General features: G+C 47.8%; 1 protein-coding gene across 3 annotated transcripts in view; it reads left to right on the forward strand.

Annotated features, from left to right (window-relative positions):
• The window catches only part of ift80 (intraflagellar transport 80 homolog (Chlamydomonas)), a 92,012-nt gene that overhangs the window by 11,853 nt on the left and 67,763 nt on the right, over nt 1-12,396 (forward strand). For all 3 annotated transcript variants that reach the window (XM_042062736.1, XM_042062737.1, XM_042062738.1), the window contains exons 6-8: nt 1,740-1,849; nt 6,023-6,112; nt 6,906-7,043. In XM_042062736.1, the coding sequence (XP_041918670.1) occupies nt 1,740-1,849; nt 6,023-6,112; nt 6,906-7,043 (338 nt within the window). The remainder of the gene's footprint in view (nt 1-1,739; nt 1,850-6,022; nt 6,113-6,905; nt 7,044-12,396) is intronic.

Here is a 12,396-nt window from a genome sequence, read left to right on the forward strand (position 1 = left end):
AAGAGCGCCATAAAGTCCCAAAGGTTTATTGGAGCTGAGTTTTATTAAAAGCCATAAAAATAGATTTCCAGTGATACAGTCCTCCACTCTGCCATTGCATGCGTACGGTTCACTTATTAATTGTTTCATCGTGGCGTTGAAATGTTAAACGTGTGTCCGACTGGCCATGCCACAGAGGCTTGTCATGGTCCCATCGCGAGCGTGTGTCTTGTGAGGAAAAACAGTGACTCAACAGGCTATTAGTCTCAATGGCAAAACCGGCCCTCCAACCGGTGTGTGTGTGTGTGGAATAAGAAAATGAGGTCAGATTTTAATGGAGCACAATGGATCTCGTAAGTTAGTCTTGTCGTGACCTCAGACACGTTGTGGCTTTTTCATTCATATTTTTCACATGGAGTTTGTTTGGCCTGACCTGTGAGATATACATTTACCAGGTTGCTCACGGAGCAAAATCGATTAAATGAAAACGGGGCTCCCAGAGGTCAGAGGTCAGCAGAGGTCAGCTTTGTGTGGAGCCAGATGGGTTAAGAATGAGCGTTGAGATGAGCGAAGATCTCATGGAGATGGGATGTGTCGTGACTCGTGACACGCCATGTGTGTGGACATGCACTCTGCTCGCCTATGCCACTGGCTGCACTGTGTGTGTGTGTGTGTGTGTGTGTGTGTGTGGACGGACGCCTGTGTGGATGCCTATGCTACTGGCTGCGCTGCTTATGCATGCGTGTGTGCGTATGCCTCTGCCACTGGCTGCACTGCTTATGAAGTGTGTGTGTGTGTTGTACTAGTTTCTGTACGTGCAGTCCTCTGGAACTTGATAATCAATGCAGCCAGTGGCAGAGGCGTCCACACACACATGCACTGCATAAACCCAGCCCAGCCTAGCCCAGTCCCCCCCCCCCCCACCCCCCCTCCCCCCTCCCCCCCATCAGCATGACATCACATCACCCGGCTCCACTCCTCTGATCTTATTCAGGACCTGGAGATGACCACCAGCATCATTAGTAGCACGGACCTGTGTGTGTGTGTGTGTGTGTGTGTGTGTGTTGCAGTGCAAATCAGTGTTGGACTGCGCTATGTGTTACGTTTTTGGCTTTTTTGGACTGCGCTATGTGTTACGTTTTTGGCTTTTTGGTCTGTGTCGTGTAAATATTACTGCATTATTTTCACTTATTAGTTTGGCTTATGTAATGCATGTGTACAAATGCAACTACAGATGTTATTTGTAAGAGCTTTGCAACCCGACTGCATCTTACTTTAATGATGTAATTTCAAAGCGTTTTATGCCATTTATGGCAGTTTCCCAGTTCACTTCCAAACAACAGGAGAGGAGAAATTGCACTTAGTGCTAATTATGGAGAAGCTCTTGAGGCGATATAAAACATGTCACTTGTGTTCTATCCAATGCAGTCAATCAACTTCTTAGCCATTTTTATACTAAGGTATGCATACAGTATGCACTCACTCACTCACTCACTCAATTTAAAATGTTTCAAATGTCTTTTTCTATTTCTCCCTGTCTCTTTCTCTCTCTCTCTCCCTCCCTCCCTCCCTCTCTCTCTCTCTCTCCCTTATTTCCTTTCTCTCTCCCTCTCTCCCATCCTAATTCCCTCTCTCCCTCCCTTATTCCCTCTCTCCCTCTCCCTCTCTCCCTTTCTTATTCCCTCTCTCCCTCCCTCTCTCTCTCCTTCCCTCTCTCCCTCTCTTATTCTCTCTCTCTCTCCCTCCCCGTCTCTCTGTAGGATCTCCTGTGTATTCGGTGGCGTGGGGCCCTGACTCTGACAGGATCCTGTACACGTCAGGCAAGCAGCTCATCATCAAGCCTCTGCAGCCCAGCTCCAAAGTGCTGCAGGTAGGCCCCTGACCCTCTCTGGACACAGCCAGGTCCAGACCCCAGCAGGACACTCACTCACTCACTCACTCACAGAGCATCACTGACACACCTCAGCTCATTTTGGCTTCTCTGGTGTGTTGTCGTGTTCATATTACACATGCGTTACAGTGTTTTCCACAGAATTGAATTCTATTTGTCGTGGCAGGTTTGCAGAATTAACTTGAATGCAACCGTTTTTAACACATTAGCGCAGCGTGCTATGATGCTGATGCTGAACCAGATTTAAGCACAATTTAGTACAACCTGGAAAAATTATTGTGTGATGGTCAATATTGATATTGTGGTGGGCCGCCACAAATAAGTCAATGTATGAGTCATGTGGTGTTGATTTCTGATTCCCACATGCGTTTGGTAGAGACTGAGTCATGTGGTGTTGATTCCTGATTCCTTTTAGCCTTTAGTTTAACAGGATCTTAAGTCATTGAACAAGTAGTTGGAAAGAGTGCGTGCATGCGTGCGTGCATCAATCTGCATGTATGGGTATGTGTGTGTGCATTGCTTGAGTGTGTGTGTGTGTGTGTGTGTGTGCTTGTGTCTGCATGTGTGTGTGCACGTGTGCCCATGCTGGGAGGCTTGACTCTGGGGTGAATAATCTCTCCTACTTGCTGCGTGTGTATTTATTTGTTCTGGTGGCTAGTGGACGGCGCTGGGGACCTTGGGTAAACACCATAATGGCTTAGCCAGGTCTCCCCCGCACACCGTATCCCCCCCGGCCTGACCTGTGCTCCCTCAGTACCCCCCAACCCCTCCCCAAAGACTGTGTGTGTGTGTGTGTGTGTGTGAGAGCGCATGAGTTTGAGCATGTGTCTGTGTATGTGCGTATGTGTGAGTATTTCTGCCTGTGTGCTACCATGGTAATGCCTTGTGTGTGTGTGTGTGTGTGTATCATCAGAGTGAGGGGGTATGTATGTATAAGTATATGCATTCTTTTGATCCATTGAGTGAAATTTGGTCTCTGCATTTATCCCAATCCGTGAATTAGTGAAACCCACTCAGCACTCAGTGAGGTGAAGCACACACTAATCCTGGCGCAGTGAGCTGCCTGCATCAACAGCGGCGCTCGGGGTTCGAACCGGCAACCCTCCGGTTACAAGTCCGAAGCGCTAACCAGTAGGACACGGCTGCCCCAGCTAAGCTATCGGTCATTTCTGTGTGCACATCATCAACTGATTCTCAGTCACTGCATCTATTGCAGTATGGGGTGTGTGTTTGTGTGTGTGTGTGTGTGTGTTTGTGTTTGTGTGTGTGTGTGTGTGTATCATCAGAGTGAGGGGTGTGTGTGTGTGTGTGTGTGTGTGTGTGTTTGTGTTTGTGTGTGTGTGTGTGTGTATCATCAGAGTGAGGGGTGTGTGTGTGTGTGTGTGTGTGTGTGTGTGTATCATCAGAGTGGCTTAGCCCCAGGTCAGACGCAGAGAGTGTGTGTAGGGCTAGTGGAGAGGGGTTGTAGATTATGAGAGTCTTGTTGTTAATAGGTTGGGGGGTTGTAGATTATGAGAGTCTTGTTGTTAATAGGTTGGGGGGTTGTAGATTATGAGAGTCTTGTTGTGAATAGGTTGGGGGGGTTGTAGATTATGAGAGTCTTGTTGTTAATAGGTTGGGGGGTTGTAGATTATGAGAGTCTTGTTGTTAATAGGTTGGGGGGTTGTAGATTATGAGAGTCTTGTTTTGAATAGGTTGGGGGGTTGTAGATTATGAGAGTCTTGTTGTTAATAGGTTGGGGGGGTTGTAGATTATGAGAGTCTTGTGAATAGGTTGGGGGGTTGTAGATTATGAGAGTCTTGTTGTGAATAGGTTGGGGGGTTGTAGATTATGAGAGTCTTGTTGTTAATAGGTTGGGGGGGTTGTTAGGAGGTTAGGAGGAGCCATGAGGGGGTTACGTGTGTAAGGGCAACCTCATCCCCCCCCCGGCCACCTGTGAACACGTTCCCATGTTTTCAATTAGGACAAGTGCAAGCAATTACCCTAACAGAGAACAGTCAGGGGATCTGTCAGCCAGCATATGTTAGCATACGCCACGCAAGGACACATGCCCACCCCACCCCCGACACACACGCACACTTTACACACACACACACACACGCGCGCGCTTTACACACACACACACACACACACACACACACACACACTTTACACACATAAACACACACACACACGCTTTACACACACACACACACACACGCACGCTTTACATATACACACACGCACGCTTTACACACACACACGCACGCACACGCACGCACGCACGCTTTACACACACACACACACACGCACACCTACAAACACACATGCTTTCTCACACACACACACACACACACATGCTCTCATACACACACACACACACACACACACACACACATGCTCTCATACACACACACACACACACATGCTCTCATACACACACACACACACACATGCTCTCATACACACACACACACACATGCTCTCATACACACACACACACACACACACGCTCTATTCTTGCTCTCCATCCTCCATGTCTCCGTACGTCTCGGTCTCTCTCACTCCGCCGGCTCCTCCCCTGATGTCTTGGTGAACTCGCACTCCCTGATGTCTTGGTGAACTCACACTCCCTGATGTCTTGGTGAACTCACACTCCCTGATGTCTTGGTGAACTCACACTCCCTGATGTCTTGGTGAACTCACACTCCCTGATGTCTTGGTGAACTCACACTCCCTGATGTCTTGGTGAACTCACACTCCCTGATGTCTTGGTGAACTCACACTCCCTGATGTCTTGGTGAACTCACACTCCCTGATGTCTTGGTGAACTCACACTCCCTGATGTCTTGGTGAACTCACACTCCCTGATGTCTTGGTGAACTCACACTCCCTGATGTCTTGGTGAACTCACACTCCCTGATGTCTTGGTGAACTCACACTCCCTGATGTCTTGGTGATGTCTTGGTGAACTCACACTCCCTGATGTCTTGGTGATGTCTTGGTGAACTCACACTCCCTGATGTCTTGGTGATGTCTTGGTGAACTCACACTCCCTGTTGGCCTCTCAGTGCCCCGGCTTGCATCCTCTCTCTTGCTGTGTTTTCACCAAAGCTTTTGAATTATTATCGCCACTCTGGGCAGTCAGTACCTTCTGCCAAATCCTCTGCCAAATGAAATGCATTCTAGTGTTATGTTGTTGACCAGTCGTCTGTCACACTATTGTCTTTTTCTTTAAACGGACTAAGTTCAGTTTAGACTGCTGTTGTCACTCTCGTTCATAGCCGAACTGCACTTGAACTTGACCGGATGTAGTGCCCCAATCAACACTGACATCTGCATGCGGCCATAGCATGGACGTGGTTTCGTAAGTGTTTGTGCAGGTCAGGTAAAGATATCCTTGAGCTCAAATCATGTCTCCAGTTCTATGTCTTCAGCTTCTCTAAACAGTTGGAGCCTGTCCCTCTCCCAGGCCGAGGCCAAGCAGGAGTGCACAGAGATAGCACGGCCGACTGCACACTCTTAATTGATGTCCGATGCTTCGCTCTGTCTGTTGGTGCTATGGGAATTCCTAATCTCAAATGCATGCCAGCTTCGTGAGAATGCAGGCGAGTTTGGTAGTTATTGAATATATGGGCATCACTAAAAAGTTATATTGCACTCAGTTTATTTTGTTGGACTAATAGACACTTTCATTATTCTTCATTATGGTTTCAGTTGTTGGACGTCCATTAAAGCGGCTTTGTTATTGGAATATGATGCCATAGCCCAAAATGGCCAGTCCAGTGGCATTGAACTGAACTAGAGCTGTGTTCTGAATTAAGGTTAAGCTTTGGAGTGGAGATTGAGAGACTGTGGAGGTTCAGAACATGTGTACATTCTGGTGGAGGTTCAGAACATGTGTACATTCTGGTGGAGGTTCAGAACCTGTACATTCTGATGGAGGTTCAGAACATGTGTACATTCTGATGTAGATTCAGAACCTGTACATTCTGGTGTAGATTCAGAACCTGTACATTCTGGTGGAGGTTCAGAACATGTGTACATTCTGGTGGAGGTTCAGAACATGTGTATATTCTGGTGTAGATTCAGAAATATGTGTGTGAGTTTGTGCGTGGTGTGTGTGAGTGTGAGGCCCTTGTGACATCGATCGTCTCTTTCATTTGTGTCCAGTGGAAGGCCCATGATGGGATCATCCTGAAAGTGGACTGGAACTCTGTCAATGACCTGATACTGTCTGGAGCAGAGGACTGTCGATATAAGGTGAGTGGTACAGAACAAGAGTTGAGTTAAACGGGATGCATCTCTGCACTCTACACTGTGTGTGTGTGTGTGTGTGTGTGTGTGACCACCACCGTCTCCATCATTGTTAATGCCAGCACTCAGATGAACTGCTCTTAACACTAGACCACAGTAATGGAGAGCTCTCTCACTGGGGATCCCTTGTGGCCCTCCTCATGCTGTGCTGATGGGTTGCTGCAGCAGGGCCTGTGTAGTAATGAGCTGGCTCATATGCCTAAGCAGCAGGGCCTGTGTAGTAATGAGCTGGCTCATATGCCTAAGCAGCTTGTGTGTGCACTTGACCTGTTGTTTCAACTCCGCATTACTCTGCCTGTGAAGGTTTTTAAGGCGTTTAGTTATTCTGAACACTAGACGTATTGCTATCATTTCTTGCAGCAAGAGTCCTGTGCATATCAGACCCATATCATTCTTAACAGTGTGTTTATTTTGGGTCATTGTGTTAACATCTTGCGTAAGCTATCTTGATGATGAGAGGGTCTTTGTTACAAGCCTAAGCAATAAGGAGGCCCGTCCAAAGATTATCCTCAGGGTGGAGGTGTAAGCAAAGATTATCCTCAGGGTGGAGGTGTAAGCAAAGATTATCCTCAGGGTGGAGGTGTAAGCACACAACTCTTTATTTCTACCAGACAATTTCTATAACCCCTCGTAGACGACCCCTGTTATTTTTTAACTAAGTGAAAAATGCATGATTACAACAATCAAAGTGTGTGTGTGTGTGTCTGTGTGTGTGTGTGTGTGTGTTTTGTCACTGCAGGTGTGGGACAGCTATGGCCGTCTGCTGAACGTGTCAGCACCCCATGACTACCCCATCACCTCCTTGGCGTGGGCTCCTGATGGAGAGCTGTTTGCTGTGGGCTCCTTCAACACGCTTAGACTCTGTGACAAGACTGGGGTAAGCCAGCTTGCCACTAGCACCACAAACAAACCCAGCACCACCCCACAAACAAACCCAGCACCACCCCACAACCAAACCCAGCACTAGCCTCACAAACAAACCCAGCACCACCCCACAAACAAACCCAGCACCACCCCACAAACAAACCCAGCACCGACCCCACAAACAAACCCAGCACCGACCCCACAAACAAACCCAGCACCGACCCCACAAACAAACCCAGCACCGACCCCACAAACAAACCCAGCACCACCCCACAAACAAACCCAGAAATTCTCGTCACGTGCTGCATGCGCATGACACAGACGCAGGACTATATTCGGGCCCTTAGACAGGTCTTTTCCACGAGCAGAGAACCAGCTCTGTTCTGGTTCACGTTCCTGATGCTGAACCATTCTGAGCATTTCCACCAAACAATAAATCAGCTCGGAACCGGAAAGGTTATTTTCCCTGTAAACCATGGCGTGTCATTCTGTAGTCCAGTTATACACGCAACACCTTCTGTTGATGACACATCCAAACTCGTGGAAATGACGGCTGGTTCACTAGATTCAGTAGATTAAACATGAAGACTCAAAGAATTCTGAACAGAAGCAGAACAAGTTCTGTGTTGGTGGAAAGACGCCCACATCGGTTTCAACATAGTAAGTACTTAAAGGTGCTTTAAGCGATGTCATACGTTTTTTAGGCTAAAACATTTTTTGTCACTTACAGCAAACATCACTTCACCATCCGCTAGCTGCCTGTGTCCTGAATAGACTGTAAAAAAACGCGATCTTTGTGGACAACCCAGGCTCCAAAAACAGCCACAAAACAACTTGGGCAAACTTTGCCCATAAAAACATAACAAACTGTTCCAACAAATCACAGACGAGATGCGCGTTTAGGAGAGTTTCAATTGCATCGGAGGGAGGGGGAGGAAGTAGCGAGTTAGCTTTCTGTTTTGTTTGTCAACAGAAGTGACATTACCCAGCATTGCTTAGAGCACTTTTAATAAAAATAAGAGGGAAAAAAAACATATTAATGTTTTTTTTGTTTTTTTTTACTTGCATAAAACACTGTCCTGCGGTTTATACACAATGCGACTATTATAATTATACATTGTGATGAGGAAAGGGCTTTTCATTAAGAGTTTGCTCAACGTGTTTCTTAGACATTGAGGAACATTGACCCTGTATAGCTATCACACTCTCAGGCGTCTCACACTTACTCACACGAGTGTTGCACACAACTGCCCCCGTTACAAGAACCAATAGACAAAGTCGAGTGTGAACTAAGCCCTGAATTTTAGATGAAAACTTTTGACAAGTATAAAGTATAAATCAAGCTTAAAATATTTTTAGAAATATCGGAAAGAAAACGAAAAGATGGCATTTGTTGATATAAGTTCTCGGACTGCTGTCATACAGGTTACGCTCTGTTACTGTTCTTTCTTTGTGTCGCCATTTGGGGCGGGGGGGGGGGGGTGGCGAGACAAAACACTGACCCATAGTCATTAGTATTTTGTCTGCTAGTTGATCCTTAATTTGCTGTGATGGCGATAAAGTGCACAGAAAGCGTGTTTATACTGGGGCGGCTGATGACACTTGATTGTGACCTCAGCAAAGTCTGTTTGTGTTTGTGTCGGGGGCCGCTGGTGTCGCTGGGTGAACAAAGCGCGAGAGAACAAACAGAAGTTTCGACACGGAGAGAAACCAACTCGAGAAGTTTCTAGCCACCTCCTCCTCCAGCTGTCTTTTGAAGACCTGGTGGCTCTGTGCTGTGCTAGCTCTAAAAGTAAAACGAGTGGGGCTTTCTCTCTCTCTCTCGCTCTCTCTCTCTCGTGCGCTCTCTCTCTCGCTCTCGCTCTCTCTCTCGCTCTCTCTCTCTCTCTCTCTCGCTCTCTCTCTCTCTCGCTCTCGCTCTCTCTCTCGCTCTCTCTCTCTCTCTCGCTCTCTCTTATCCTACACAGATCTGCGCTTTTTCTCTCTCCTCTCTCGTGTTTCTCCGAGTATATATTAGTGTGTGCTGCTGCTCTGCTGATTAATAGGGCATTCTTCACTGGGTGATTTATACCTTACAACATTTGTCATCTGTGTGTGTGTGTGTGTGTGTGTGTGTGTGTGTGTGTGTGCGCTTGCATGTGTGTGTTTGCATGTGTGCGTGCGCTTCAGTGTGTGTGCGTGTGCTTATGTGTGTGTGTGTGTGCGCTTGTGGGTGTGTGTATGTGTTTTATAGAGGGATACTGAGAGTATGTCTGTCTTTTGTGAAGACACCAGCTCCTATTTAAACTCAGCTTTTCATAAACTGAGAACTTTTTCAAAAGTCATTAATTCCGAGGTGTTGAGGTACACGTTGGTGCTTATCTTGTGTGCTGTGTAGTCCCCATGCAATCCTTCCCCACCCCTGTCCTCTCCCAGCACAGCCCGTGTGTGTGTGCGTGTGTGTGCGTGCGTGTCCGTCTCCTCGGCTGCGGTCGTGCAAGAGTTAAGACCCTGCGAGGAGCCTTGCTGTTACTACCATGACTAATCGCCAGGCGTTTCATTCTATATCTCGTACAATGGAACCTTGCACTTTACAGAGTGCTTGCTCAGCACACGCGGCGCGGCTGGCTGCTTAACCCCTCGCAGCCCAGCTCCTGGGATGGCCCCTTGTGTGTGTGTGTGTGTGTGTGTGTGTGTGTGTGTGGCTGCTTAACCCCTAGCAGCCCAGCGCCTGTGATGGCCCCTCGTGTGTGTGTGTGTGGCTGCTTAACCCCTCGCAGCCCAGCGCCTGGGATGGCCCCTCATGGAATCCCCAGCACGCGGGGCCAACTCAACGGTTAACCCCACGCTGGTGATCTCATAAGCGCCAGGCTCCTTCCAGCCCCACCGTGCCAGAGAGTCTACGCCACTGCGTCCGGGGAGGGGGGGTGGTGGGGGGTGGGGGGTGGGGGGTCGGGGGGGGGGGGGGGGGGGGGAAGAAAAGCGCTGGTGATTTATTTAAGTTCGGTAACAGATACACTGCCTTATACATGCCAGTGAAACAACATAACACCCCCAAACCCATACACATAGACACACCAGCACACACACACACACACACACACACACACACACACATACACACACACACAGCATACACACACACAGCATACACACACACAGCATACTCACACACACACATACATACATACACACACACACACACACACAGCATACACACACACAGCATACGCACACACACACACACACAGCATACGCACACACACACACACAGCATACGCACACACACACATACACACACACACAGCATACGCACACACACACACATACACATACACACATACACACACAAACACACCGCATACGCGCACACACACACACACACACCACTGCAATCACTCCCCTCTCCACGTCCTCTCCTGCTGGCAGTCCACAGAACAATCTAGCCATTGGTCTAATTCACGTTAATAAATTCTTAGAAAATGTATATCCCTCCTCCCTCTCCAGAGATTCCAATTGGAGCACACACATCATTATATTCTATTCCATGTTAAAGAGCACAAATGAAAGGGCTAAGCAGCCGTATGAGTCTCTGGCTGCTGCAGCCGTCTCCTGCTTCATCACCCTGAGCTAACCCAGTTGGCCCACTTGCCCCAGGATTACTGCAGATGGAGGAAAATATACCCTGGCTCTTCTTCTGACCCATTAACATCGTACAAATGGTTTGAACCTGTGGCAGATTCAGTTACCCCACCTTGGCAGATTCAGTTACCCCACCTTGGCAGAGTCAGTTACCCCACCTTGGCAGAGTCAGTTACCCCACCTTGGCAGAGTCAGTTACCCCACCTTGCAGTTTATTGATGTTGTTGCCCCCTAATGTTGAGCTAGTTGGCGCTACATGGGTCTCAATATAAAAGTGCTGGCATGTGCCTGATGTGAAATGAAGTGATGAACTTTGAGAGCTGCAGATGTGACTGGGTGATTGAAAAACAAAAGCCACTTCAAACAAGCCCTAGGCAAAGATGAACTCTGGTCATAAATGCGTAATGATGGTAAAATGCAGTATTGGCTGACTGTGCCATTTGAAATGTGGCTTTCATCAGGATCACGGCATTATGTAAGATGTGGGCTTATTTCTAATAGGGTCCCAATCACTTGCCCCTCCTTCACCCAAACATCCACTGATCTACTGGCTTCTGTTCATGCCAATCACCCAGACACCTTGAAAGGCTCTCTGCATTTATTTTTGTTTAAGCACCTGTTGCTCAAAGATTGTGCATGGGTGCATTTGTGATTTCACTGTTTGCAGAAAGGAATGACATGGTGCTAAGTGTTCTTGTGTGTGTATGACACCCAACTACTGCCAGTGCAAAAGGGATTCCAGCTGTGTTGAGTCCTGCAGGCAGTAAAGACAACAAATGTCACTATTTAAAGTGTGTCTTTTAGAATGTTTCAAAAGATGGGTCTGAAGGGCACCTTTTGAAGACTGCAGTAGAAACTATTGTGTGTGTGTGTGTGTGTGTGTGTGTGTGTGTGAGATGACTGGGTCAGAGCACTCTGGATTCACAGCAGCTTTGAGTCTGTGGTGTGCAGTGGAGTCAGCTGACTGTGGCCCAGGATGAGGGGAGAAGGAGGAGAGAGGGAAAAGAGAAGTCTGGCCCAGTTTGCTCCGTACTGTTTTTAAAACGCTATTCTAAAAATAAACAAGCTCATGGTATCGGATCGATGTCATAATGCGTGACCATGTGCTCTGGAGGCCTCGTCAGGCCAGCAGGGCTTCTGGACACAGCACAGCGGCCGGCGGTGTCTCGAACGCGCGCGCACACACACACACACACACACACACACACACACACACACACACACACACACTATAATGCGCACACGGTGTCACTGCAGTGCCAGCTTTTGTGTCCCGTCTGGAAACTACACTGGGACCCAGTAAGAAAGCTGGTAATCCACTTGCTTTGAATTGAATGTTGTGTGTGGTAGGCGTGTGTGTGTGAGAGAGAGAGAGAGAGAATCTGTGTGTGTGTGTCTGTGTGTGTGTGTGTGAGAGAGAATCTGTGTGTGTGTGTCTGTGTGTCTCTGTGTGTGTGTGTGTGTGTGTGTGAGAGAGAGAATCTGTGTGTGTGTGTCTGTGTGTCTGTGTGTGTGTGTGTGTGAGAGAGAGAATCTGTGTGTGTGTATCTGTGTGTGTGAGAGAGAGAGAGAGAATCTGTATGTCTGTGTGTGTGTGTGAGAGAGAGAGAATCTGTGTGTGTGTGTGTATGTGTGTGAGAGAGAGAGAGAGAATCTGTGTGTGTGTGTTGAAAGGGTTGTAGTTAAGTGTGTGTGTGTGTGTGTGTGTGTGTGAGTGAGTGAGAGAGAGATAATCTGTGTGTGTG

Source organism: Alosa sapidissima, chromosome 15 (genome assembly GCF_018492685.1).
Source record: "Alosa sapidissima isolate fAloSap1 chromosome 15, fAloSap1.pri, whole genome shotgun sequence".
NCBI lineage: Eukaryota > Metazoa > Chordata > Actinopteri > Clupeiformes > Clupeidae > Alosa > Alosa sapidissima.